The following is a 26,940-nucleotide window of genomic DNA, read 5'->3' as shown; positions in this document are numbered from 1 at the left end:
CGCCGGTGTCCCGACAGAAACGACGTCGTAATACCTGATCCTGTGTTAAGACGCGACGATGGGAAGCAACGAGGCACATACGACGTGTCCATCTCCGCGTTACCCAGCCTTCATTCCATGTGAGACGCTATATGCATTGGTGGTATAGAGAGGTACATACCTTATGCTGCCCTCTGCCCTCTTCCTCCATCGACCCACCTGCACAGCTGATCTAGCGCCCAGTGCTTGCGGAGGGTCTCCGTTTCATGAGCGATATCGGCTGTCTCGTGTCCACCTAGGCGGCATGTACAACTGGAAACAACAGCCAAGAGGCATACAGAGAAGAACCAAGCAGAGTCAGTCTCATGACCGGAAGGACTCGTCAAAGCTAGGGAAAAGGGAGAGGGAGGAGGGTAAGAGCGAGAAGGACGGTCCGGGAAGACACCCTGCGATCTTTATAGAGGATGGATCAGCAAGGCGCGGCAGTGCGCAAGTCTCCCGCGTGTGCATGGGCGCGCAATTGGGCCGGATACAACGCACCGAGGTGCATGAGTGCTATTCGCTGCGCGGGCGCCAAAGTTAGCGCGGATAGCCCGCGCCGATGGGAACCGCTTGTTCGGTGACTGGTTGAGTGGCCGTACAACAGACACATCCGTGAGCAGATATCTGTAACAGTACTAGTATAGTGGAGTCGCTCATAGGGAATATTTGTAACGACAACAAGAGCTGCAATGATGAGCGAAGTTATTAGTGCAGCTGGATGTTAATTCGGCAGTGTATCCCGGAGCAACGGCCCGGGATTGGTGGGTGTCAGTGGATGCCGGAGAAGGGCGTAAGGGCGGTAGTAGCCATGCGAAGCGCCAAGGTAGGGGTAAGGGAAGTTCACGGACGTTCAAGATCTCTTTGTTTTTGAGGAGGGAGGGATTGGGACGCGTCAGAAAAGGTGCTGTTGACGCTTGAACGCTTGAACTTTACGAGATAGACTCGGAGAAGGCCGACGCATGTCCAGTCGCAGCTCTCTTCCTCAGCGTGGGACATCCAGCTGTGCCCTTCGAAGTACATTCGTATCCCTTTGTAAACACGTTACTTACATGTATGTGAACGAGCATGTTCCCGAGAGCTATCCTGTTTGGGCGCATGATCGTGGTCTCTCTAATACGTGGTCGCCAGTTGCAGATGTAGCCGCCGTTTGCTCATCCCGACGCGACGGAATACTCTACTAGAAAATCCACTATCGAGTCCCCGCTCACGCCTAGAACACTTGGCTCCATATATCACAGACCCACATGCCGACTCCTAGGCCAGCTAACGAAGTAACGCTTTGGCGGTCCCACTATAACATCACCGACTTTCGGTCCCGGATCGGTTTAAGTCTGGAGCAATACACACAGCTATATGTAAGTTCATGATGCGTCTAGGCTTTTCTTCTCCTACTTATGATACCGTAAAACTTGCGCTTGCTATATCGCAGAGCGTGTGCCGTAATATGCTACGTGATCATCCCACCCTGTGTGATAGCATCTTCGACCCGTCCATGAAAAGTGTACTAAAGGATGCGGTTAACGAGGTATGTTATGTGCGCAATTTGTCACATCATTTACATAAGTACGCATAACAATAAATCAGGCAAACAAGAATCCCAGCGTCGATTGGCTAATAAAGTTTCAGGACTCATGGCCCTTCGAAATTTTGCTCAAGAGGATTATGAATCAACGGATCGAAGGAAAAATCAGGAACGGCAAACGCAATCATACGGAGCCGTGCAAGAAAGGCCAGTATCCCAATTATCTCTTTCAGTTACTGTTAATCCTTATGCAATTAATCCGTTTTGGTACCCTCATCCTGTCAGACGCCGAAGGGCGAATCTCACCCAAAGACGAAGGCGAGGACGAAATAGAGGTATTTATTGATCACCCGCTGATCAGCTACTTTATGTTATACTTAGTTAATTCTTATTCAGCACGATGAGGAGCCAAATTATATGGACGATAGTGAGTGGTCACCGCTGGTTAAACACTGACCACACTAATCGCGCTAAGTTCAGTTACACACTGTAAAAGGCGTCCATCTCCTACAAGCGCGCAACAGGGCATGATTGAGAGGCAGCAGGGTACCATTTCCGAACAGAGCTGTGAAGCAAATCATGAAGCTGTATCTGCCTTTCTCCGTTCGTGCCTGGGTAACCTCGAAGCCCTGCTCCCGGCCTTCATACAACACGGAATAACAAACAGAGCTCAGATCAACATTCTCCTGAGCCTTCCTGCTGGCGATCGCGAGCGGTGGATCGAGAGACGTCGTGAAGCTCTGGGTATGTCTGATTTGGAGGCGACGGCGCTACAGGTCAGGTGCAACCAGGAGCAGTCTAGGATGTCCACGCTCTATTATAATCGGTATTAAGTGGTACGCCACTGACTCTTTGTAAGACGTGATGCGAGGCCAATGGTTTATCAAGTGCATTCGAATTGTCTTCCGGATATTGCTGAGGATACTGGGCATTGATCACGCTTGACATATCTGATCAGGAATTGCGGTTCGATTCTCAGTGATTGTCCGACTCGGACAGTCATAGTCAACCCATAAATTGTTCTTGGAGAACACAGAGTAACTTGACGTCGAGAGCGCCGAAAAGCTAACACGGATCTGTCGTTCTAGTCAGCTCATGCCTAATGGATACTTCGCTAAAATCTGGACTGGGAATCCATTGGTTCTCACGTCCAGCTCCTGAATGATACCACCAAATTTGGGGAGATAAAGCGTGCCTTCGCTCCTTGCCTGAGGGCAGGAACTAAACCATATAGTACGTATCATGCTGAGTTCAATAGCGAGCCAACGGCCTTCAAGCAGCTAATCACCGAGGTGCTGCTGCTGACGCTGAAGTCCACTGGGCATACGAGTGCCGTCATGAGGATCCAAACGTTTTTATCGTAGTCGTTGGCTGGAAATTGATCGAGGTGAGCTTACATTCTAAGATGTGTTGGGTATACGAAGGTCTAATACAAAAGGCTGAAGAGTATGGAATTGTAATATCCATGCGCAATGAAACCCTGAAATACGAATAATCCCATCCAAGCCTTGAAGCGAGACCTTGACGGAAGCAAGTGTGCCTACCGCCTCATCAAGATGGTAATGCTTATGAAAAAAACTGGGTTAGCATGATGACGACAACTATCAGTCGAGCACGCACCTCAATACAGTCAAAATCTCGAGGCTGACAAGACGACCTGCAGCTTCGATCCCACGAGCGGCCGACATGCAAGCACGAGACTACGATACGTTAATAGCTGATGGGGGAATGAATTTGGAATGAATTGTTTAAGAAGTGCGAACTTGAGGTCAAGACGTACGCACAAAACTGCGGCTATGAAGCGATGCGTTCTAACAGTTTAACCCAGGAGGTTAAACTTTTGCTAGCGAGGTCGCAATCTGCCTCCGTTTGAGTGATAGGATGCACGTTGCGTTACGTTGCGCTGCACGAGCGTTGTCGGTGCCGCGCCCTTAGAGACGACGTCTTGACATCCGACTGCAGAGGCGTTGTACTATAGGGAACATAACCAGTCCGAGCACATGATGGCCAGCAAACGCCGTCAGTGTCTGGGACCTGAACAAGGAAAACCACGCACAGCGCCAATAATAACCGCTTCCCTTCCCTTATCCTTTACGGCACCGGGGTGCAAGTCCAAAGAGTCCCGCGCTGTCCGTGAAACTGTCCTTCCTCAGGACCCGTAGAATGTACGGAGCGCCATGCCCGTCGCGATGGCGAGGTGCTTGAGCGTCACCTCGTTGCCCGCACGATTGACGACAACAGCCAACACTTCTTCTTGTCAGGTGCAGACGTAGGTTGATTAGAAGAGTCGAGGTGGCCCACGAGATACATGGGACTCCGCAAAGCCTGCGAATTTCGTGCGGCCGATGTGCTGAGGGAATTTCTGAAGATAGGTTTGGTAAACGACTGGAGAGTAGTGAGGTTAATGGGGTGAGCTGGGATGAAGTAGGAGCGTTGACGTACACGAGCTGAAGCAAGAGAGCATGGTGTTCCATGGCAATGTTTTTGTTTGTGTAAGAACGATATGACATGGATTTCACCGGTTATGCTAGACATTGTCGACGCAAGGCACCTTCTCGATAACTAATGCGCGAACGCCCATGCGACGAAACCCCGCAGCACCCATCAAGCCACACCAGCCACCGCTGGCTGAATGATACACATCAGCCGCTCGCCCAACGGGAATCACGTATTCACTCACCAATGAGCACCATAGGATCATTCTCGATAGCCTCAATCTCCTTCTCCCTGTCCTCCTGCACAGACTGATCCTAAGCGCCTTTAATGCACGACGGAAATGCATGTAGCGTAAAACGTACCACATTGACGGTGGTGCTACGCCAACCAACTTCGACGGTCCTCGCCATCTGGACCAGAGTTTCCTGCCGATGTTCATCAACGAAAATTCCCCACTTGTCTAGAAAAACTGCAGAGTGGTTGATCACGTATTGACGAAAACACTGAAACCGGGGGGGTATACTGCCTTTCCAGGTAGGAAAGGTTCGTGGTGATTGTCCTGAAAGAAATAAATCATATAGGTGCGGAGAGATATATTACCTTCGAAATCAGGGACCATGACAGAGTGGAGTTGATAGCATGCGGAGGATTCCATAACCTTATGGTTTCGAATCATAATCGTCAAGGCCAATGGGCTAAGCAGAAAACCTGATACCTACCAGTGTTCCCCGCAAGTATCCGCCCCGCGCTGTTGTACATTAGTTCAAGCTGTGTTTGTGCCGTGTAGCATCGGTTGTAAATCCGCGTGGAAAATATTGAGAGTATACATATTGCGGGATGTGCGATGGGTCACAAGGCGTAAAGGTGTGTTCCGTGAAGAGAGCTCAAAGTGGAGGGTGACTAGTGACTGGCGAGGTCAGTCGTACGTGCGCACCGAGCAACGCGGGTAGCTACCACGTGACTGAGTACAAACACCGAAGTCGTCCGCGTATTAATTACATCCCGCGTAGCATCTTTGAATTGCTCCTCCACCAGCATTGCGACAAGCCTTTATCCACGCCGTCGCTTCTCTATCATCTCCTTCGCTGTTTCCATATGCCTCAAGTGGCCTACTCGCGCTCTTCGAAACTAACTGGTGCTCATGCTAGCGTCATAACCTGCCTCTGCCTGAGTCCTAATGGGCTTTTCCTCGCGGTCGGCTCTCTCGAAGGAAAGGTCTCTGTTTGGTCGACAAAGACTGGCCGCCTCTTCTTTGTGGTAGAAGGACCCGTTCCTGCTCTATCTTTAGTGTGGAAACCCTCGTCCGAATATGAATTTTTCATTGGACAATCAAACGGCAACTTAGTGCATGTTCACATTCGGCAGGTACGCAACAATCGCCTGGAGAGTTCGTATGTCCACTAATTTTGGAGTGATGGGATAGCGTGAAATATATGCAACTGGATTTAATGCTCACGCTGATGTTCCTATCGAGTCATTAGCCATCAACGAGTGCTTTCTAGCAACTGGTGGATGCAACGAAGTGCATGTTTGGAGGGTGGACGAACATCGTAAGCCTACCAAGTTGCTTTTCGACAAATTGCTTGCAATCACTTACTGTAATTCTGTAGTCACTATTTCGCCGCTATCTCAGCTGCACAAGAGCCCGGCTATCAAGTTGGATGCGCAGCGTCCCGTGCTGATAAGCGGGCTGCATTGGATCAAGGGCTCGCACTCCTCTAATGTCCTCGTTGTCTGCTACGTATACCATGGTGCTATGTAAGTTGTCCTATAACCACTGACCTCCCCGGATTATGATGTTGATTACGTGCGCAGGATATGGGATCCGATCACGAACAAAATGCTTCGATACCTACCGCTTAACACAATGATGTGAGTTTGTGCGCTATCTACTTGTCTTACATTTCACAAGAATTCTGCTTACTATCTGTTACCTAGTGGGGGGATTTCTATTACCCCTGATTCCAAGTTCATAGCGATTTCGAACATGACCGAAGGGTTTGATATCTGGGACCTTGATGCTGGGAAGCACATGGCTTCCTATTCTCACCGTTGCGAACACACTCTTCGCGTCCCGGTCAAATTCGTGCAAAAGGGCCAAACGCTCCTCGGCGGGAGTACGGTTGGGCGTCCATGCGTCTGGGATGTTGAGACCGAAGTGCTTACCCAAGATCTTCGTCACGGTATGTGGAGAACGTGTTTACTTGATGCCGTACTTCTCTCACTACAATCCAGAAAAGGGGATTGTCCTCGCCATCGATGTAAGTTGCCTAATCTGATCCGGCTGCTAGCGTCTTTTTAATTATAGTAGGGTCCAACAGGTTTGCATGATCGACGTTGTATCATTGCTGTTGCGATCAACCCCCTTGAAGATGATTGTTTGCCGTACGTTCAACTCTGGCAGGGGCGTGACATGAGTACGTGATCCTAGCTGGTCTGACTTCATTCGTTCTCTCTAACACGCTACTCAGAACCCTACCTGAGTATGCTCTCTAAGATTCAGAATTATAATAAGCATCGAAGCACAGTGAGTGACATTTAATTTTGTACCCCGTCGCTATTTTCTTAAAACATCAGATGTGCTCCTATATCGTGTTTATCATCGTGGCCTACGTTATTGCCTTCTCATTTTGGCTTTACAGAAATCCCCACCTTTTATCGCAGTTCTTACGTTTCCGTATTTCAGACTGATTTCTTATACGTCTCTGTTCTGTAGTGCCTCGTTCCTATTCATTGTACTTCGCTTTGATCTCCTGGGTTTGCGCGCCTTCGACGGACGGTTTTATTTGTATGTATGACATGTGTTGGCAGAGTTCTATTCTGGAGGTGGAATGATAGACGATGTCCCGTTGGCGTATTGCTTTCTCCATGTCCCCTCCTGCACCAACGATAGGCTATCTCCTTTGGTCATAACCACATATCGGTCCTCGTTGGTCCGATGGCCGTAGTTGATCCTCTGCCAATCCGGTGTGCCGTCATTCTCGACCGATGTACAGATCCACACCTGGCAGCCTTCGAAAGCCCGGTGCAAGAAACAATCACCCACGTGAACGTCGCCCTCGACGGCGGGCGGAAAACTTATCAATTCCACTGCCCGGGATTCGAAGTAGTGAAATCCGCGACCTTCCCCCGCTCTGAACCTTCTACCAGTCTTTCGGCCCGATACCTAGCCACAATGTTAGACGATAAGGCTAGGATTGGACGAGCGCAGAAATTACTAGGATGCGAAGGCCATGACAATCTATGTGGGACGAAGGCCCCAGATCTTCTGCCGCTTGTGCGACAGGGACAGAATGGTGCGACGGTGTACTTTCGCGTGAGCTAAAGCAATATTAGCCAGTGACCATGATGCATTAGGACGCAGAAATTTACCTAGACGCGCTTAGGGCCTTGGTACTACCGCTAGGTGAGTCGTGAGGCTTTCTGAGACCAGGCATTAGAGAAGTTGGCACCATGCAATTGGATGAACGAACCCGGTAGTTTCAGACACCCTCGGATGGTTGAGACCGGGTGTGATATCAGCTGTTTCACTGAAAAGGGGCTCAGCGCTAGCTGGTTTATCGAGGAAGGGTTCATTTTCAGCTGGTTTATCGATGATCGATTCAACTTCAGCCAGGTTGTCGAACTCGCGTAAAGCTTCGGCTTTTTCATCAACGGTGGGTGAGGTTTCAACTGGCTTGTCTGATACACTGTTTCAGGGGCAGCATGCGTGATAGCCCTATGGCAAGAGAAAGGCAAGCTCACCCAGGGAGCTTCTTCAAGGAGGTTTTAAGCGGGGACGGTTTTTCGCCAAACGACCATACTATCGTGGCTCTAGCCAAATTCTCTTCCCTAGCAGCGTCGTCCCATCCTTGCGGTAAGGGTAGCTGCAGCAGGGTTGGAGCTTCCTCGTCGCTACTAAGCGGCACACCGGTTTTGAATAACCATTTCCTGCGTAAGTCTAAAGGTGAGTTGGATTAGACCGTAAGAAACGATTCTAGCAAAAGCTTACCGCTCATGGCCCCGTTCTGATAAGATTAATTCCTGGATTCCAAGTAGTCTCCCCTAGCTGTATCTATAGGCAGACCCAATGACTAGATAAAGAAGATGGTTGTTCTTGATATTCGAGAGGAGATCCGAAGGGTTGCTGAAGGGCCATATCTCGATCGCAAGACCCATCGTCCAAATTTAAAATAGATCACGTTCAGGCCACTCCTATTGCTGGCGCCGGCGCCGGCCCAATACCCGATCGCAACAGACAAAGTACATACGGATGCCCCCGAATCCGACGTGCCAACCTCTGAAACCACTAGCGAAGTCAACACATCAAGGAATTCGAACGATTATCTTCCTTGTATCAAGTATTGTGCTATACCTACGGGAGACTACTAGTGAGTCGCTTATATCGTCGGAGTCACACATGGCAAAGAGGTCGCCCATGGCGTCGCACAGGCGGCTATATGCGCATTGCTACAGTGGAATGCGCTTTTGCGTGAAACTCGTCGAGGTCCACCACCGGCAGCAGCCCCTTGCCCCAAGACAGAGGCCATGCCCCAGGCGACCTTCCTGAATGTCCCGAGGATCACCACACGATCAGGTCGATCCCGCCGGCGAGCACATCATCAAGTCGAGCGGCCAGAGCAGCTCGCGCGTCATGTCCTCCCCACTGTCTTGTCAGTCGCGATTTGCGAGCTTTTCTCGGCGATAAAATGTATGTCAGCTTTCATTCCCTCTTCGCGCCCCTGGTACCTACTTACGTGTGTTCCTTCAGATCCATGGTTTCATGCGCAAGTTTAACCTGCGCAATGTCGATCCCGTGATTGATGATCCCGATGCTCAACAGGAACTCTTCCCCCGACATCGTGGCTACCTCCCCGCTTGTCAAAGCCCCGCAAGCGCGATACCCAAGAGGCACCAACCATACCCCTCCCCACTTTGCTATCGGCATGGGCACCGTTCCCCTCACCGTCCCCAACACTGTCGGCCACAAGTCCACTCCCTCAATGGGGAGAGCTCGCGGCTTCTCAGCTCCAGGCTCCTCCACTCCTCTCAGCCAGGGAGGTGCTGCCGTCATACCCTCGTTCCACTCTGCCTCCCCTCACTGTTCCATCGGACCCACCAGCGTCTCTCGCCCTACTCCCACCACCAACACCTCGTACACTTCCAATTATTCTGGGATGCTCATTCACAACGACCACTCCCCCTTCGTTGTCTCCGGACAGCCGCCCGACAACCGGACATTCGTTGTCGTCTGTCTCGTCGCTGCCCTATGAAGAGGCACATCACCATGGGTATCACTCGATGGCCCATGACGACTATTCGCGCCCGGGTTCCAGTCACCATCTCCCCCGGTCTTTCCCGTCCTCCGCCGTCGTGGAACAAGTATGCCCGCTCAGCATCCGCCGTCCTCGGTGTCACAGCCAGGTGATGAGTCCCTACTCTTCGCCTTACGATCATTCAGACCACCCATCCACGTCCCCCCATCCTATCGATGACGGTAGCATGCCTCGCGTTCGTAGCATGATTCAGCTGCCTTCTGCCGACTACAATTTCGGGGGCGGCGTCTCTCAACCAGAGTTTGCATACTCGGCGGGGGTTGGTAGTGCGGCATCCATTGATTCATTGGATGCACGTGGTGCATGGGGACAGCACCATTCTGTCCGCCCTTCGACCAGCACCTAATCGATCTCGGCTGCATCACATACCTCCCCTTGGTGACGGGTATGGCCATGGTGGGACAGGGATCAACAGATGTGAGTAACCTGTTAGTCCTGCAAGTCTTATTGCTTATGTTCATATCTGAGCTCTAGTCTCTCCCGACTTCGGCTTCGTGCCCATGAATGAGCATATGCCTCCCCATTACACCAAAGCGGCTGGCGAGCTGTAGACCTACTCTTCCTTGCATTACATAGGATTCGGCACCTGGCTTCTCATCTCTCGTTTTCCGGTATTTGTTCATTCTCTTTACTCCCGGACTTGTCATCGTTCTTTACATTTCTCACTGCTCACATTGGACTTTGTCTTCGCATCTTATTCCCTCATAAATACCCCCACCATCGTTCGGTTTTCTGTACATCTACACCCTTGCTGCTCACAATGTACTTTATTCCACTTCCGTGAATGTTACCCCTTCCTTCGTTGATATAATCCGCGCCCATATGTCCTGTGCAACGCCTGTAAATGCATCAGGAAACTGTACCGCATAATGCACGCTCTTGTGCACAAGGTCGAGCCTTCGAGGTGTCGCCGGTGCCAGCGAGTCGAAAGGAAGTGATCAGTGTCATTTTTCTCGTTATCCTTTCTCAAAGTCGTTTCTGCAATGCAGCTAGCACTCGTGGCTTTTGGCTTCCTTGAACCAGCCGCGATATTTGGACTCGAGAGGCCCAATGGCACCTTACTGTCTTCGCTGAATCAAGTATCCGGTCCGCTTCCCCGATTATTATGCCCATCTGAACAGGTATACCACCAATCTCCGAAGAGGCCCTTCCTCCTCAAAATATTATAAATTAAACACTGATGGTCGCTAGTTGGCAATCATACATATGGTGTATAGTATGTCACGGTGGACTTTTTACATGACAATATGCACGTTGTCTCTTTTGCGTGTTTTAATTACGGTCACTACAAGTGGACTCTCGTGGGCCACTGCAGATGTCGTGAGATTGTCATCTCTTCCTCGTGAGACGCAAGCAACCTAGCACGATCTTCTCCACTCTTAATACAAGTAGCTCGTGCTCCGCGTGGCGCTTGAAATTTTACTCGGCACGCGAAGCCATCGGCGCTATCTGCTCCTCCTCTGCCTTCACACTGGCACTCTTGAGCACAGCCTCTTACTCGCCCTTGAACCTCGCGACGTCGTCCTAGTGGCCGTTCGCAACCTTCAGAAGAACGACTGCTTGCTGCTCCTTGAGCGCCTGGAGTCCTGGAACGCCGCCCTGTGCTTCGCCATCGCATCTGAAAATTTAGCGTTTGTAAGCTTCGCAGCCTCCTCACCCATCTTCTCAGTCTTGTCCTCCGACTCCTCCCGCAGAATTGCAAGCTGCTGCGCATGGTAGTCCTCCTCCATGCCCGGGAGGACCTGGGCTTACTCCGTGCGGAGCCTCACCATGTGTTCTGCAAACGCCCGCTCCATGCACGCAATGGACACCGACGCATCCCACACCTTCTCCGCCATGCGCAGCCGCAGCGTAGTCCTCTCTCAGCCGCTCGAGCGCCGCCGCGGACTCGGCCGCCCGCTTCTGCATCGCCTCGCCTCGGTGATCTCGTTGTAGTACTCTTCGAGACGGCTCATGTCCGTGCTGATCTGTTAGTCCTTGGCCTTGAGCGCCTCCACTTCGATTGCTGTGTTGAGGACTTCTCGAACGCGGCAGAGTGCTCGATTCGGAACTTGAGGGATTCCTTAGCTTCCTGCGAGCGACGGTCAAGTGCCTCCTCGTGCTCCTTCTGCAGCTTGCCAAATGCCTCTTCGTGCTTCTAGTGAGGCTTCTCGAGGGCAGCCGATGCTTCAGAGATTTCGGAACGGAGAGAGGTGACGTTAGACTCGTTCTCTTCCTTGAGTGTGGCCATAAGCACGTCCACCTCCTCGCCTTTGACTTTTAAAGCCTCTGCGTCTTCTCCCTTCAAGGCTCCAACGGCGGCAGCATGCTCGGTCTTGGTCTTCTCGATTGTATTTCAACAGCTCGGTCTCCTTAGCCTGAACCTGCTCGAGCTTGAGCGCGGTATCTTCATGCTTCGAGCGAAGGCCTTCGAGCTCAGTAAACCTATTGGTAGTCTAGATGGAATGGAAGCATAACCAGAGAATGCATGACATCAGCTGAAGACATGATACCGGTGTCTCACCTGATCGCAAGACAGCGTCGTGGGCGTATCATGCGACCGCTATAAGGCTTGGGCCAGTTCGGGCTCGAGCTTGTTGACCTTGTACTGCGATTCTTTTTGGGCCATATACCTACACCCGCATTTTGTCAGTTTTTCTGTTAGACAATGATGCCCTGAGCGAGAATGACACCCAACGTGAGCTCATTGAGTCTCTCCAGCGACTCGCCCACATACATCCTCAGGCTCCTCCTCTTCCCCCCATCCCCCTCCTGCCTTTGACCATCAACCCCGACATGCACCTCCCCAGGCCCAATCACTTGCGGCTGCATGCCCCTCACGGCCTTAAACCTCGCCATCGTCGCAAGCGACAAATATGATGTAATATCCTCCTGCGCCTGCGCCTCAGGTGCCTTGCTACCGACGCCTTCGTAAGCAACGCACGGCCCTTCTCGCGTACCAACGGCTCCAGACCCGTGATCTCCGCCTCGCTCTCGCTCCGCACCTCCTGCAGCCGCATAATCTACTTCTCCTGCTCTAACGCGAGCGAAACGGGCATGTTTGGGCGATGGTGCGCGAGCCCGAGACGAGGTGGACGTTCTGTTGCTGTGCGACGTATGGCTAGTGCCAGAAGAGCCTTGCGAGCGAGCTGACGAGAGCTCCTGCGAGAGTGACCTCGTGTGGAAAGACTCCGCGGAGGGCGGGAGGAGAAAGCGTCGGCCCGGCTTCTCGGATATGTTAAAGGGATGGGCGGTTTCTTCAAGAACGAGTTCTTATCTGGGTCACCGGGTTCGCAAGCTTCACCTCCTGCAGCTGCGTGGCGGTCGGGTTCGGGTTAGGTGAACTAATGAGCGTGGTTGCGACAGACGCGCTTGGACGACGGCGGCGTCTACTGTTGACCTTCTGGATGCTTTCGAGGCTGCCATAGGCTTGCTCGACCTCGCTGATGATGCCATGTAGCCGTTCAGGGCCCTCCTTCCGCTCCGTCCGCTGCTCAAGCTTCACTTTCTGCGTCCGCTCTTCAAGATCCACCTCCATGCGACGCCGCCTTCGGAGAGCCTTGCAAGGCGCTCCTCCAACGCCTCCGCCTCGTTGCGCCGTTGCTCGCACTTTCTTCCGAGCTGTTTGACCTTCTGCAGCAAGGAAACAACAGAATCATCCGAGTTCGCAAGCTTCGCATCGAGGTCGGCAGAAGACCTTCTCTCTTATGAGTCAACTTTTTCCAGATCGCGTACATACGTCTGTGCAGCTCCCACATCAGCATCTCGTTCGATGAAATAAAGAAACATTTGAAAGCTTGCCTCGGTCGATGCCTCGCGATCCATTAGCTTATCAAACATCGGTCACAGCTCCTCGAGATAAAGCTCCGTCGCAGAATACTGTTCAGCCATCTGAACGAATACTTCCTCCTTCTCCTTCATGAGCGTGTTCGTCACGAGCGGCGCGAGCGGTTGGGCTCAAGCTCAGCCTCCATCTTGTTGATGGCCTTCTCGTACTCCACGATGAACTGCCCGACAATCTCCTCGTACTTAGCAGTCCCACCCATGGCGCCTTGCAACGGGCGGTACTTCCGCATCAAGCACGCCAGACGCCAGCTCTTCTGCCCTGCTCGGGTACTTCTCGCGGAGACTCTTGTAGCTGTTCTTCAGCGCCGTCATCTGCGCTAGCATGATATTCGACGCGCAATTGTCCAATGCCTCGCGCGGGGTTGAAGACGACCCCGGCGACGACGCAGCGATCGTCGCCTTGAAGATGTCCCTTGAGCTCCTTGCGGAGGCGAGTGACCGTGTTCTGGGGCCACTCGACGTCGTCACACCCTTCCTCCTTCTCGTTCGCGACTGTACAGTTCTTGATGCTTGTGCGAAGAGAAGGTTAACCTTGGTCTGAGACGTCGACGTGATTCAATCTTGGCCTTATCGGCGGTGTCGTTGATACGCTGCATAGCGTTGAGGTACTAGCTGAGGTCGATGTCAGACTCATTATTGACCCATTCTGGATGTGGCTCGTAATGATAATGTCGAAGTTCTACCCATTAAGTCGAGTGACCACCGTTAACGATGGTTGTCTCGCGATCGAATGCGACCTGCTGCATCTCCAAGAATCGAGAGATTGAAGGTTCCTGTACTAGCAACAAGGTCATAGGCGGCGATAACTGAGAAGTAAACGAGGTCAAGACCGCAAGCGGGGGCGGTAGCGACAGGCTTGTTTATGGCATGCCGGACTTTAAGGCTGGAAATATGACCAGCATCATCAACAGCCTCTAACAGCCTGCGGCTGAACGTTGCCAAGGTACACAACGACGGTGATGACGACTTGGCCAGTAACACCTCAGCGTCTCGATCCGCCATCGACGGCAACTTTTATTTACTTGACCTTCCCATTCATGTATTGCTCTGTTGTGTCACGCATCTCGCTGAGGACCACCAAGGTCTAGGACCTCGGTGGCAGGGCGACCGGCAGGGCGACCGTTAACGTCTAGAATAGAAGATCAAGGACGCGTGGATGTGGTGGAGCAGCAAAGTACTCACCAATATTTGATGTCCCCAGGTTAACCTCCTCATCCTTGATACATAAGGTCACGCAATTCCTCTGACACAGCATGACGAGCGCTGGGAGCATGTACTTTCCCGCTGTCTAGGGAAATCAGTCATGCGCCATTAAAGTTGGGGAGATGGCGCACACCGTGAGACATTTGGTACCTACTTCAATATCTCTATGTTTAAGCTTCGCGCTGATCAACTACTTTTCCCTGAGTTTCTTGTGCACCTCGTTTTCAGGCTCTACTTGTGACCGTCTGGGTGAGAGAGATGTGTGGTAATCATGAGAAGGATGGGCAAAGGTCAGGGCACGGGAGATACTCGGCGGATCCTGGCGTGAGTGCATACCACAGATCTAGGTGGGGATTAAGTAACTCTTTAATGCCAGGTATGTACTTACTGGTACTTACCATAGTCGTTATATGATGTGACACCATTGTCCGGGTTCAAGTGAACAGATGCCTTGCCCAGCTCAATCTGCGTATATTGGGTTGGCCTTGTGCATACATCCCCGAACACGAGCGCCCCATGCCGAAAATCTGAGGCAACTTGGAGGCAACATTGACAATTTGATAGTAATTAGGGCTCATACAAGATAGCATACGAACTTTACGCTACGTGAGGAGCCCGAACCGCTAATTGCGCCCCTGCACGGCTTGCAGCACCGATCTCCACGCTCCTTCTCCTTGTGTCACCCGCCGCATGAGGTCACGGAGCGCTATCCCCGAGCCCGTTGTTCGTTGTGGTCAAAGCGTTTCTACATTGACTCTGCCCGGTGGGATTGAACATATATCCTTATCAGAAAGAGTGCATGTACTCACTTGGAAATTGGCAGCGGAAGGTGTCGTGGAAGGCGTCGTTTGGCCATGACATAGGCACGGGTACAGGCGCTTATTTTGCAGACAACGTCGAGAGGTGCGGGAGGTCCTTGGATGGCTGTATCGTTGGTCATGCGCACAGATGGACTGATACTGATAGATGAATTGAAGACGTGCTGATAAATTTAATAAACAAACTTGACATATACCAATGTAGGCACATAGAAAAAAAGGACCTTGGGGCCGATGTCGTCCACGCTGATCCCTCAAATATTGTTCGTTGCAAAGGTTCATCCGATCAACGAGATAGCGAAATATTCTCGTGCATGCTCCACTTCTTGTTCGATGAATATCGGTTTTTCCAGTCCTACTACCCTGCACGCGAGCTTGCGATGACCGCGACCTTGCGCGATTCAACGAGAGGCTAGACATCGTCAACGGGACCGGATAGGGCCGGATGCATCGGATGTAAGTACTGTCGCCGAAGTTTACCTTATTAGCGAGGCAAAAGTCGTTCAAGGATGATGTCATTTGGATGACCAAAAAACAAGTCGAAGATGGTAAACTTTTCTCACACTCTTGGCGCCAAGAAAAGGTACAGAAAAGTTTAACTTTTTTCACAGTCGAAGAGGTCGGCGATGAGTCATCATTTTTCACCCCTTTTTGTGTGGTAGGGGAGCTACACAAAAGGATCCGAATTCCACGGCCGAAAAGGCCGCAGAAACGATTAGCATCATTGACACGTTTTTGCAGATCAAAAAGGCACCTTAAATGTTACCTTTTCCAAATGCAAACATGTTAACGTGATGACTTGCTTTTCTAGTCGAGAAAAGAAAGGAAAACATTTAAACATTTGCACGCCTTTTATCCGGATAAATAGTGATCCAGACATTATAACACTTCTACGCCTCTTTGATTCTAAATTTGGAAGGGGGATTCTCGGCTTTGTCTGCAGTGCATGGTCATCAAAGTAGGGGCCGCTCCAGCCCCTTCGCCAGCACACTTTCCATCCCAGGGTTGTACAACTTGACGTTCTCCTTCATCCCAATGCCCACCGCAGCCAATCCATCCAGCACAGGTGTATACACGCTCGGATCTGACGGCCCACGCACACCACGCATGCGCACTTTGCCGCTCAGAATCTCGCGCGCAGCGAACGCGACGGGCAGACCCACGCAGAGCGACATGGCCGACGCCCTGGGCGTACCGTACACGACCAAGTCCGCCGTATGGCACTCCTTGACGTCCTTCTCGCCGGACGCGACGACTTCGTGCGACATGACGACCATGTCCCGCTCGCCCGGCGCGTACGCGAGCTTGTGCGCCAGGATCGTGGCGAGGAGGTCGATCGGCAGCGTCGGCTGCTTGGGCACGGGCGGCAAGCGGGAGGCGGCGCGGTCCTTCGAGGGCGCGATCTCGAGCCACTCCAGTGCTTGGAGGAGCTTGCTGGCGTCGTCGATGCTCATGATATCCCGGAAGGCGGACTCCAGCGAGCTCGGCTTCTTCGAGAACTTCACGCCGAACGAGCTCTGGAAGACCTGGCGGGTTAGGTCGTTCCATGACTCCAGCTGGATCTTGGTCTCTGGCGTCGAGCTCAGCAAGCCGATGCCTTTGAAGAGCTGCATGAGATCGGCGAAACCGGGATATCTGTATAACAGTGTTGGATTTTATTCAGCGAACACAAGATGAACCGTACCTCAAAGTGCCACGAAGCATAGTGGACATTTCCTTCGACTTAGGAAGGTCGTAGGTCTTGATGTACGCATTGCTATCGCGGTTGGCCAGCCCCTCGAACTTGAGCGTGTTGGAGATCGGGACATCAGGGAAGTAGCGCCGGAGCAGCTCGTCGGCAAAAATATGTCTGGGCTGCAGCAAAAATATTACAATCTGGAAAGCGGATTATAGTGGTTTTTGATAGCTACCTTTCCGTTTAATTTGAAGACAGCCGAGTTCTTGGCGGCAGTCAGAACACCCTTCGGACTCCAGCTGAACTTGTATCCCAGCGGTACATCAGCGTGTTCAGGAGCTGGAAGACCACCGCAGAAGGATATGTACGATGTGACGCGCTTATTCTCACTCTTCAGCTTGTCCAGAAGCGAGTAGGTCGAACAGTGGTCAATGCCGGGATCCAGGCCGATTTCGTTAAGGAGAAGGACGTTTGCAGCTTCCGCTCTGCACGCGAGTATATCAGTTGATTTTCACCCACATAGGCAGATGTATACATACTTGTCGTTCAGCTCCCGCATCTGAGCAGAAATATACGAGGCCGTGACCATGTGCTTCTTATGCTGAATACACAGCTCCGCGATCTGAGGATGGAATGGAACGGGCAACAAGCTGCAATGTAGGTATGAAAATCAGTTGCGATTCAGCTGGCGCGTAAATAGTACTAACCTAATAACGAGGTCGGCCTGAGAGATCAACTCTCCCACTTTCGTTGCATCTGATACGTCAAGTAGCTGGCTCTTCGCATTCTGATGATGCTTGGTAAGATTATCTGCTTCGCTAAGCAAATTGCTAGCTGTAGTGAATCCGCGTGCATCAGACACAAGCCGTAGACGTTTCCTCGATAAAAACTTACCAACAATCATCTCAACATCCTGGTGCTTGCACAGCTCATCAATCGTAGGACCAGCAACCATCCCGCTGCCCAACAACAACACCTTCTTCTTCGGCGTATTCGTCACAGCAGCAGACGCGCCCGCAGACGCCGTCTTACCGCTCTCCGCCCGCCACTTGTTGACATTCTCCTCCAGCCACGCATGCTGACTCTGCAGCACGCCATGGCGCGCAACAGTCGCCCTGTTAAGAGACTTCGCGTGCTCCTTGCCGTTCTTCTCGCCCTTGTACTCCTTGATGAGCGAGCGCAGATACGGCATCAAGACACCGCAGAAATGCTGCGAAGCGTCCAGGGGCAGGGTGGTGGGGAGGATGTCGACCGACATGATCTGGACGCTCGGGAGATGGGCCGGGAGGCCCTCCGGACGGTGGTTGAAGAACGGCTCGGAGACGGTGGATTCGCGTGGCAAGAACTCGAGTCCGCCCTATGGAATGGTTCAGTATACAGGGTCTATATCGTAGAAGCGGACTCTTACTTGGATGTCGCAGCTGATGTCTCCAATGCAGCGGAAACGAGCAGGGCCAACTTGGTTGGCAAGAGTGAGAGCGGTTGCAAGTTGTTCATTAGTCATAAGGCGAGGGAAGGATGGTTGCCAGCCAACGCCATTAAGGAGGAGAGTAAGGTACGGTGCAACCTGGGAGGTAAACCTCGCTCGTGAGCTAGACATTCATCTTTTATACAACGTATACGTACCTTTGTGTCAAACTCCGACTTGTATTGGTCGGGATTACGATAGTAATGGTCACGCAAGAACTGACCACCATCGGGTCGTGTCAAGTAATCTTTGGGCAATGCATGTACAAGGTAGACCTGCAGAGTGTTAGGGCGAACAAAACCATACGTCTCGACAGACCTACTTGGTGCAAGTTCGTATCTATGGAAGTTCTGAGTAACATCTTCATTGCGACTCAAGAAAATCCACGTACCCGGATTGCTCACGAGAGCAGGGAGATCTTCCACTTTAACATTTACAATAGGTAGGTCTTGCAGTATCGACAGGCAACCTTGAGTGACCTGTCCAGTTCTAAAGAGTCACGTAAGAAAACTAGCTTCGCTTATAGGTCGCGAGAATTATCATGCCCAGTAAGACCGATAACGAAAGGACCCAAGGATTTGGGTGTACCATCCTTCTTTATCTCTTCACCAATCCCCTTTAATGCTGCTCGAATAGAGGGTATCGAAGGGTGGGTATGAGGCCGAGGCGTGTGCTGATCATTAGGGTTAGGACAATTCAAGATTTTGGGTTAGGGTTTAGATGAGCTCACAAGGAATGGGGATGCAATCCCCATCTCAAGGTGCGCCTGCGACATGGCTGAAAGGGACTCCAAGGCGCCGGCAACTGCAGACCGTATCAGTAAGGGAGCGACTTGATAAATTTCTTACTTGCCTCCCGCGAACCAACCGAAGCCAACGGTGCGCTTGCCGTCTTCGCCAGTCAATAACTCGTAGTCGATTAGACGCGGCAACAGTTTGGCATCCTCGCCTGTTCCAAGGAAGCGTGATAAAAGCTCCATGTTGTATGGCTGGCCCTTGATAGTATGCGAGAACATGAGCTGAGTCCTCGCCATGGGCTTCCCCGAGTCCGAAGCAACCGGGGTGGTGACCAGCTCGTTCAGAGGGGTCTCCTTGATGCCAAGGATGACATGGGCGGGCTCTAGAGTAGGGTGTATTGTCGCGCCAGCCTGCAAATCAGAAGAAACGGTCAGATAACAGATTGAAAATGACGCGGTTATAAGCAAATATACAGGGAATGATGCAGGTCTCCAAGGTCCTCAAGACGTAAAACCAATGCACTAGAGCTGTCAGTGGATAGTTACCTTTACGAATTCGTCGACGGGGAAGACGCGTCTATCACAGTCCTGGACGAGGACGCGAACGCCGTCCTTCTCGACTAGCTCACTGACAGCATCGGGGGTGAGTGGGCAGCGACGCTCCCAGATCCGTGCCGGGTCTTCGCGCCGAAGACCGAGGGTGACTTGGGAGGTGGTTGTGGACGAGAGGCGCAAAGAGTGGTTGAGTGTGCGCTTGGCCTGCTTCTTGAGAAGCGAGCGCGAGGATTGGCGCAGGCCAGCTGCAGTGGACATGGTCGTCGTCGTGAGTATCGTTGGGGAGGTTCAAAGAGAGGTAGAGATGGAACGAGACCAGCGGGGATGGCAAGCTGGCGGCGGAGGGAGGGGAGCGAACACAGCAACGGCGAACATGATTTATAGTGGACTGGATGATCCGAGCCGAGTATGGATGGTGTCCATGGCGTTCAGCGGGACGGGCGGGTGGATGATAGGCGGTGTAAGGACAAGATACGGAGACGCATCACAATTCAGACAGGATCTTCATCAAGCAATCACTTGATCCCCTTACCCGTGTGCCTGCCAGTGCCAGTTTCAAGGAACGAACATACTTAGCAACGACGCCAAACTACGCCAGACAAATGCAAGAGCTGCAAGACGCCAAGGCGCTCTACTCGCTAAGATTAGCGTGAACACGCGACCTACAGAGCTCTCTCTAGATCTACAGTGGTCACGCAGCCGATCCTAGCCTCCAAACAAGGATCTCGTGTGTTGATCTCCGACTTCTGTGGTGGAAACCTCAGGTCACTCCCCTTGTTTTTATGTATTCCGAGCGTGTCATCCCCACATGTACAGTTTGTGCAAAGGTTCTGCGCGCGGTTCTGTATGACATCAACGTCATGCGAGCTATTCATGTACGTAATATTACGCCAAACTTCGCCAGCATTCCCGCTTCCAAGCTTTCAGAGATGTTTAGCCCTCGGCTTCCAAACAGGTCTCTTCGTATTGGCTGTGTATATCTTGTTCGCTGAATACTGAGACTCTTGAGGAAGCAAGGATAGTCTCGGTGGGGCTCAATAGCTTCAGTTTATTTTTGTACCATCAAGGGGGAAAAGCATCCAGTTATCATGGCCTGATTACTGTACTCAAGGTTGATAGCAAATTGACCGTAAATCTCCGTCATGATGTATTTCATTCATAGAAACGTCATATGCATAGTCGGTACCTTCAACTCTCCGTGGTAGGAACTGTTGAAGGTCGACGTCGTCACCCACGAGGGAAAATGCGGTGTCAAGATCTACAGTAAACAGGGGTGTGTCCATTTATGGAAGGTTGCCGTGCCTGATCGCACATATCTAACTTTTCTGCAAGCGGTGAGTGCAATCCACCCATCCGCCCAAGCAAGGCGCATACAACAGGGGTTGGGGCTTTAAACCACCTCTTTTCATCATGGCACGCGCAAGGAATGACAAGGGCAAAACACCATCCACCGTAGCTCAAAAGGCCCCAGCAAAAGCGCCAAAAAAGCAATCCAAGCCCAAAAACGCGCACAATGACAAGGACTTGCTCAAGGAACAAATTAAACTCTTGGGCGGGAACGATGAAGATCTCGAGTTGCTGAAAGATGTATCAGGAGAAATCAATGTCTCTGGAGATGGTCCTGAAGACGTGAGTTCACTAGTATCCATGTTCTCTCCTGAAGTTTGATCCCTGGTCGCTTTTCTAGCCTGCACTCGCCAAGGACGTTGCAAAGCTGCTCAAGCAGCTGGGCTCCAGTAGTATCTCTGGCTCTACAGAAAGAGCACCAAAAACCAAGGTAGTGGCAAGTCCTAACGCCAGTGATTCCACCAAAAAGCCTGCCAAGGGCGACCAGAAGAAACCCAAGTCGAACGGCAAGGCCACTGCTGAGCGCTCTGAACCAGAACCAGAACCTAAACCCACCAAGAAGCCTTCAGAAAATGCCGAGAAACTTGCACAAACCGCCAAAGCCATGGAACCATCTTCACAGTGGTATAACAGCGTCCCCGTTCTCTCCGGCGCTCCAGGAAAGCCCCCATCGTCCGACAAAGTCACTTCCCTCTACGATCGCGCTGCCTCCCTTCACTCCGATGCCGTCACGTCATATCAGTCCAAATCCTCCTCCACCGTCACCTCGTCTAGCTCCGAGTACTCCTTCCTCCAAAAGATCTTGCAGTCCGGTACGCTTTCCGACAGGCTGAGTGCCCTCACGCTCCTCGTGCAAAGCAGTCCGCTCCACAATACCAGGGCGCTTGAAACGCTCAAGGGCATGGCTGAGCGCGGTAAGGGGAAGGGAGGGCGAGAGGAGAGCTTGAAGGCGCTGAGGTGTATCGTCGATTGGTGGGTAGGCGGCGGAGCGCCGAATCGCAAACTAAAGTGAGTTTACTTTCATTCGTATTATCGTATCTTAAATATAATTACAAAGGTACTTCCGGGACCACCCTCTGTCCCATTCCGGCGTGACTGATCAACATCTGCTGGTTTGGTATTTCGAAGATTGGCTGAAGAAGTATTTCTTTTCCGTGCTCAAGATTTTAGAGGTATGGCAATGCACGTTCTGCGTTTTAAGATGTTGATAAATTTGAATTAGAACCTATCCCTTGACTCTCTAACCTACGTTCGCACTCAAGCTCTTAGCTTGATCTCTACTCTTCTCCGAGAGAAACCTGAACAGGAGCACAACCTGCTGCGCCTCCTCGTGAACAAGCTTGTGCGTTTTCCCTTTTAACAAAATATATGTATTGACCCACTTTGCTTCTTTCTCGAAGGGAGACTCAGAAAAATCGATATGCTCTCGAGTATCATACCATCTTCTCCAAGTCCTCCAAAGCCACCCTTCGATGAAGATCATCGTCGTCCGCGAAATGACCTCCCTCATTCTACGGCCCGTGGGGTCGACCGCGACCGGTATGCCCCCTCCCGTGAACACGCTCATCAAGTTCGACGACGACGGCTCAGCGCCGAAGCCGAAGGGGGACAAGAAGGATGCAACGCCGAAAGCCGCGTACAACGACCACGCTCGTTACTACGCCGCTATCACCTTCAACCAGATCGTCTTTGGTCCTGAAGACCGCGACGTCGCCATCCAGGTGATCGACGTATACTTCCAGATGTTCAAGGATCTTCTGGGTGAGGGGAAGAGCGACGATGATACTCCAGAGGAGGTCGTTGAGCCAGAAGAGGACCCAGTCAAGCAAAAGCGCAAAGACGCCGGGAAAATTCAACCGCCTAAGAAGAAGCGTGAAAAGACCGTGGTCGGCGAAGGTGGTTTTACGGAGGTGGAGGATTCTCAGTCAAAATTGATCTCTGCTATCCTCACTGGCGTTAACCGCGCGCTGCCGTACGCGAAGTTAACCGCCTCAGACGCTGGGTGAGTAAATTGATTTCTCCCAAATTTTAACTTTCTCAATATTGTTGTAGACTTAACAAGCACATTGATACGCTATTCCTCATCACCCACACATCTACCTTCAACATCTCGTTGCAAGCGCTTGTCCTCATCCAGCAAATTTCCTCTTCACTTTCGTCAGACGTCTCCGGCGCTTCATCTTCCGCTGGCTCCTCCCTATCCAAGTCCATCACGGATCGTTACTTCCGCACCCTCTACTCTTCATTGCACGATGACCGCTTGACTTCGTCGTCCAAGCAAACGATGTACCTTAACCTGCTATTCAAGTCCATCAAAGCTGACGACAACCACGACCGTGCCAAGAGTTTCGTCCGCCGCTTCATCCAAGTACTAGCGAGCGGAGGCGGAGGCAGCATAGAATTCATTGTCGGTGGACTGTATCTCCTCGGAGAACTGTTCAGTACCGTCCCAGGGCTGCGCGAGATGACCAAGACCTCTGCGTCCATGCAGGAGGACGAATCAGAAAGCCAGTACGACCCCCGAAAGCGGGACCCGCAGTACGCGCACCCGTCGTCGACACCACTATTCGAGCTGGTAAGCTTCGATCTCGGCTGTTTCATTATCATTACTGATAACCAATTTTTATTTGTAGCTCCCGCTTCTGCGTCACTATCATCCGACCGTGTCTCTCCATGCACAGCAACTGCTCAACGCTCAACCCATCACCTCGAGTGCTGATCTCTCATTGAACACCTTGTCGCATTTCCTCGATCGCTTCGTCTACAAAAACCCCAAGAAGGTCAAGCCCAAGGGCGCCAGTTTTATGCAACCTGCGGCTAGCGCAAACGACAAAATTAGCGTCAAGCTCGTCAAGGGCGAGGTAGACAGTGGTCCGATGGTGAACGACGATAAGTTCTGGCGCAGAAAAATCGAGAATGTACCTGTGGACGAGGTAAATATGAATCTCTACCGGCTCATCCGAGTCAGCTAACGTTCCCTGAAAGGTATTTTTCCATCAATATTTCTCGCGGAAGAACCAGAAAAGCACTCGTAGAACGGACACGGGCAAAGACGGTGGAGGCGAAACAGGAGACGAGGATGAAGAGGAAGACGATGAGTCCGGGGATGACGATGCTGCTAGCAGTAGTGCTGACGAAGACGAGGAGACCAAGGCCGATGGCGGAGAAGAGGATGATGATGAAGATGAAGAGGGAAGTGATCTGGGTGAGGATGAAATTTGGAAGGTACGTTACCATACATCTCAGACATCATACCTTTATACCGAACGCGATTTTCAGGCCATGCTAGCTACCATGCCACATGAGGATGGCGACGAAGACCTCATGGAAGACGACAGCGATGACCTGCCGTCAGATCTGGACGACTTCGATGACTCCGATGGGGATGCGCCAAGTGTCGATGTGGAGGACGAAGTAGAAGAGGAGGATGAAGATGATGCTTCCGCGCAGGATGAGGACGGTGCTGCGGGATCCGAAGACGGACTCTCAATGGCAGAAGCCTCGGACGACGAAGATCTGCTGGCTGTCGACGACATGCCAGACGGGCTCATCGAGTATGATGGGTCTGACGCTGGCGAACAAGAGGGTGAGGGTGAGGAATGGGGCGGATTCGGAGGGGCATCGTCAAAACGGAAGCGTGGTGGAGAGGACAAGAGCGGAAAACGCAAGAAGCGACAGAAGTTGCCCACCTTCGCATCATACGAGGACTACGCAAAGATGATCGAAGATGGTCCCGAGGACTTCATCTAATTTCACTAGTATCTCTACTGGGTATTACAGGTGCTATACAGACCATGGCTGGTTCTATTCAGCCCATCGTCCGAGCGACATTACCTGCTCAACCTAGTAAAGCGACGCATGATCCGTCAATGCCTTGTTTAGCCCTTCCCTCTTCATGCAATTTTCAAACTTGAAACTGGCCGCAACTTCATCCAGCTCCTTCTCCGAGAGCCCCTTGAGTGTGTCCGCCCACTCCTGGACCATGAACTCCGCGACAAGCATTGTCCTTGAGAGTCGCGCAACCCTATTCTCAACGCTCCAAATCGGAGGATACAGGTGCTTGTTTGCTTCTGGAATTTCCCGCTCGACGAGCTCTAGTATGGGCTGGTAGATGTGTTTGACATGTTGGTCATTTGTACCCCACGCGTCGACTGCGAGGCGGAACTTCCGAGCGAGGAACTTCTCGAAGCGTTTCATATACGGCGTCTCTTTCGAGACGTACACCATGCCTTGGTACCCAATGTCTTTGCACAGCCAGATAGACCAGCTAAGTCGATCCTACACGCAATCAGCATAAATGATTTCACGAGCTATTTTGAAGGGGGCAAACCTTGTGGTAAATTTCAAGCTGGTCCTTGAGGACGTTGTACCGCCCCTCGTTGATGTCGTCCGTCTGATCACCGTCATACTCTCGGCGAGCATATACCGGCCCCCATTCGCCGTTCCATACGCACAAACCTCGCTCGTCCATCCACGCTCTTTTACGCTTGTAGACATCCTCCAGCTTCTGTATCTGCTCCGGTGAGCGTCTATACGGTTCTGGCGTTTTCGGGAACCCGTATATGGCGTACTAGTGAATGCATGGACTTCAGCTTATCACTATCTCGATAAAAATTCGATCACCACATACGTCGTGGATTGCGTAAGCATTGTTAGACCAACGCTCCTTTGCATTGTCTGGGAATGCAGAGAAATCGATAGCATACGTATTTCCATCGAGGAATATGATATGGTGCGGGTCCACAGGCCGAATCGCTGCATACAGCCTGTCGTAGACTTGAATAAGACCTGCGCCTTTGGGATCAGCTGGCTCGTTCATGAGGTTATAGCCAGCGATCCATGGGTTGGTGGCATAGTGCCGAGCAACTTCGGTCCACAACCATACAAATCTGTCCTGAAAGTCCTTGTGCCTCCAAAAGTCTGTTGACAAGTAATTAGCAATCACATTCTCACGAGAGGTTCATGTCAGCCTGACCTGCGATATGGCAAGCAGAATCGCAGTGCCAACCGCCATTCTGACCACCCGGGGCAGTGTGCATGTCAATTATAGTGTATATCCCATGTTTAGCGCAAGCCTCGATGGCTCGGTCAAGATGTCGAAAACCATCTTTTTTGAGGACCCTGGGATTTGTATCGTCTTCAAAGTGACGGTAGCTGACGGCGATCCGAATACAGTTAAGCCCAAGAGACTTGAAGAACTTGGCATCGTCCTCAGCGAAGAAATACTCAAGGAACTAAACAAGGCGTATATAAGTAACGATGGTCTTGCAAATCGCAACCGATTAGGACAGACTCGCCTTGTCAAAGAAGTATTCTGACTTCTCCTTCCCAATGGTTTCCGCAAGGGCGTCACGAATTTGAAACTCGCAGCCAGGATAGCCTAAACACCCATCAAGTTGTTAAACACTTGAAACCGGGAACCAGACCGATTTTCAACGAACCAGTGATGAAGTTCTCCATCCTGCATTTCAATCCCGTCAGAGGTTATTACGAGGTTATGGACGAATGCACCTACGTCATCCAGCCTCCAAGTCCGGCGCCTCGTAAGACAACTTCATTACCTTGGCCATCGACGATAGCGGTTCCAGACACCTTGAGGAACGACATGGCCGTAAAACCGGGGACCCAGTCAGTAGTCCTCCACGGGTCTTGTGTATATAAAAACCATCGTACCTCGAAGTCACCTGCCAGGCCTATGGTCTTCCGGACCGCATGCATTACCCTGTGCTACCCCGTTGTGGGGAAAACACCGACAAAATCCCGCTGTGCCATGCAACGATAAATCAGTTCAGGCGCGGATTCTCAAGAAACATATTCTCCAGTGGCGCGAGACCTGCAGGAGCCAGAAACGCAAGAGATCTAAGAATATCAATTAATTAGCATTTGATCCCACCAAAGTGACAAGAACCCAGCGGTTTTCGACTTCATAATCCAGACAAAATAATGCCCTCCGTTTATCCTATATGCAGACATACGCCAACAAGATGGTCCTGCCTGAAACGCGTCAGAGAAACAGGAG

The 26,940-nt window shown here is 51.6% G+C and overlaps 9 protein-coding genes across 9 annotated transcripts; 3 read left to right on the top strand and 6 right to left on the bottom strand.

Annotated features, from left to right (window-relative positions):
• Nucleotides 1-3,692: 3,692 nt before the first annotated feature.
• On the bottom strand, nt 3,693-4,007 carry CONPUDRAFT_156961 (uncharacterized protein; the record flags this gene model as incomplete). The annotated part of the gene is made up of 3 exons (XM_007773936.1): nt 3,693-3,790; nt 3,845-3,928; nt 3,986-4,007. The coding sequence occupies 3 exons, from the start codon at nt 4,005-4,007 to the stop codon at nt 3,693-3,695; spliced, it is 204 nt and encodes a 67-aa protein (XP_007772126.1).
• Nucleotides 4,008-4,070: 63 nt separating this feature from the next.
• On the bottom strand, nt 4,071-4,389 carry CONPUDRAFT_156960 (uncharacterized protein; the record flags this gene model as incomplete). The annotated part of the gene is made up of 3 exons (XM_007773935.1): nt 4,071-4,171; nt 4,224-4,293; nt 4,342-4,389. The coding sequence occupies 3 exons, from the start codon at nt 4,387-4,389 to the stop codon at nt 4,071-4,073; spliced, it is 219 nt and encodes a 72-aa protein (XP_007772125.1).
• A 685-nt stretch (nt 4,390-5,074) lies between these two features.
• CONPUDRAFT_75574 (WD40 repeat-like protein) lies at nt 5,075-6,396 on the top strand (the record flags this gene model as incomplete). The annotated part of the gene is made up of 7 exons (XM_007773688.1): nt 5,075-5,366; nt 5,482-5,529; nt 5,590-5,737; nt 5,795-5,851; nt 5,918-6,162; nt 6,215-6,240; nt 6,352-6,396. 7 exons carry the CDS (start codon nt 5,075-5,077, stop codon nt 6,394-6,396), a joined length of 861 nt encoding a protein of 286 aa, XP_007771878.1.
• Nucleotides 6,397-8,723: 2,327 nt separating this feature from the next.
• Nucleotides 8,724-9,640, top strand: CONPUDRAFT_61537 (uncharacterized protein; the record flags this gene model as incomplete). Its single annotated transcript, XM_007773570.1, has 2 exons — nt 8,724-8,838; nt 9,012-9,640. Coding segments are annotated over 2 exons (744 nt in total), but the record flags the coding sequence as incomplete, so codon positions are not given.
• A 1,198-nt stretch (nt 9,641-10,838) lies between these two features.
• CONPUDRAFT_156958 (uncharacterized protein) lies at nt 10,839-12,811 on the bottom strand (the record flags this gene model as incomplete). The annotated part of the gene is made up of 7 exons (XM_007773934.1): nt 10,839-11,036; nt 11,095-11,233; nt 11,292-11,431; nt 11,492-11,614; nt 11,658-11,729; nt 11,941-12,498; nt 12,560-12,811. The coding sequence occupies 7 exons, from the start codon at nt 12,809-12,811 to the stop codon at nt 10,839-10,841; spliced, it is 1,482 nt and encodes a 493-aa protein (XP_007772124.1).
• A 394-nt stretch (nt 12,812-13,205) lies between these two features.
• On the bottom strand, nt 13,206-14,121 carry CONPUDRAFT_156957 (uncharacterized protein; the record flags this gene model as incomplete). Its single annotated transcript, XM_007773933.1, has 3 exons — nt 13,206-13,340; nt 13,391-13,611; nt 13,899-14,121. 3 exons carry the CDS (start codon nt 14,119-14,121, stop codon nt 13,206-13,208), a joined length of 579 nt encoding a protein of 192 aa, XP_007772123.1.
• Nucleotides 14,122-15,986: 1,865 nt separating this feature from the next.
• Nucleotides 15,987-19,909, bottom strand: CONPUDRAFT_128756 (uncharacterized protein). The gene is given in 15 exon segments (XM_007773932.1): nt 15,987-16,775; nt 16,825-16,994; nt 17,051-17,300; nt 17,355-17,465; nt 17,523-17,649; nt 17,710-18,172; nt 18,224-18,382; nt 18,442-18,558; nt 18,606-18,618; nt 18,671-18,772; nt 18,785-18,797; nt 18,839-18,956; nt 19,014-19,087; nt 19,136-19,430; nt 19,566-19,909. The coding sequence occupies 15 exon segments, from the start codon at nt 19,830-19,832 to the stop codon at nt 16,094-16,096; spliced, it is 2,961 nt and encodes a 986-aa protein (XP_007772122.1). The 5' UTR covers nt 19,833-19,909; the 3' UTR covers nt 15,987-16,093.
• A 1,616-nt stretch (nt 19,910-21,525) lies between these two features.
• On the top strand, nt 21,526-24,671 carry CONPUDRAFT_61982 (CBF-domain-containing protein; the record flags this gene model as incomplete). The annotated part of the gene is made up of 8 exons (XM_007773610.1): nt 21,526-21,929; nt 21,979-22,093; nt 22,144-22,263; nt 22,322-22,923; nt 22,974-23,496; nt 23,555-23,854; nt 23,907-24,146; nt 24,201-24,671. The coding sequence occupies 8 exons, from the start codon at nt 21,526-21,528 to the stop codon at nt 24,669-24,671; spliced, it is 2,775 nt and encodes a 924-aa protein (XP_007771800.1).
• A 29-nt stretch (nt 24,672-24,700) lies between these two features.
• CONPUDRAFT_138982 (glycoside hydrolase family 5 protein) lies at nt 24,701-26,528 on the bottom strand (the record flags this gene model as incomplete). Its single annotated transcript, XM_007773931.1, has 7 exons — nt 24,701-25,199; nt 25,252-25,491; nt 25,552-25,841; nt 25,897-26,155; nt 26,219-26,301; nt 26,363-26,382; nt 26,437-26,528. The coding sequence occupies 7 exons, from the start codon at nt 26,526-26,528 to the stop codon at nt 24,765-24,767; spliced, it is 1,419 nt and encodes a 472-aa protein (XP_007772121.1). The 3' UTR covers nt 24,701-24,764.
• Between the last annotated feature and the right edge of the window lie 412 nt (nt 26,529-26,940).

The sequence above is a fragment of the Coniophora puteana genome, assembly GCF_000271625.1.
Source record: "Coniophora puteana RWD-64-598 SS2 unplaced genomic scaffold CONPUscaffold_11, whole genome shotgun sequence".
In the NCBI taxonomy this organism is placed as follows: Eukaryota; Fungi; Basidiomycota; class Agaricomycetes; order Boletales; family Coniophoraceae; genus Coniophora; species Coniophora puteana.
The sequence above is the reverse complement of the archived record's forward strand: the minus strand, read 5'-3'. Positions and strand labels throughout refer to the sequence as shown.

What these genes read in the sequence shown, in the direction of transcription:
- CONPUDRAFT_128756 (XM_007773932.1), bottom strand. Translation starts at nt 19,832, where the DNA reads ATGTCCACTGCAGCTGGCCTGCGCCAATCCTCGCGCTCGCTTCTCAAG. An exon ending in AGTCGGAGTTTGACACAAAG is followed by an intron (nt 18,383 to 18,441) that starts GTACGTATACGT and finishes TTTACCTCCCAG; the next exon opens with GTTGCACCGTACCTTACTCT. An exon ending in ATGCGGGAGCTGAACGACAA is followed by an intron (nt 17,301 to 17,354) that starts GTATGTATACAT and finishes ACTCGCGTGCAG; the next exon opens with AGCGGAAGCTGCAAACGTCC.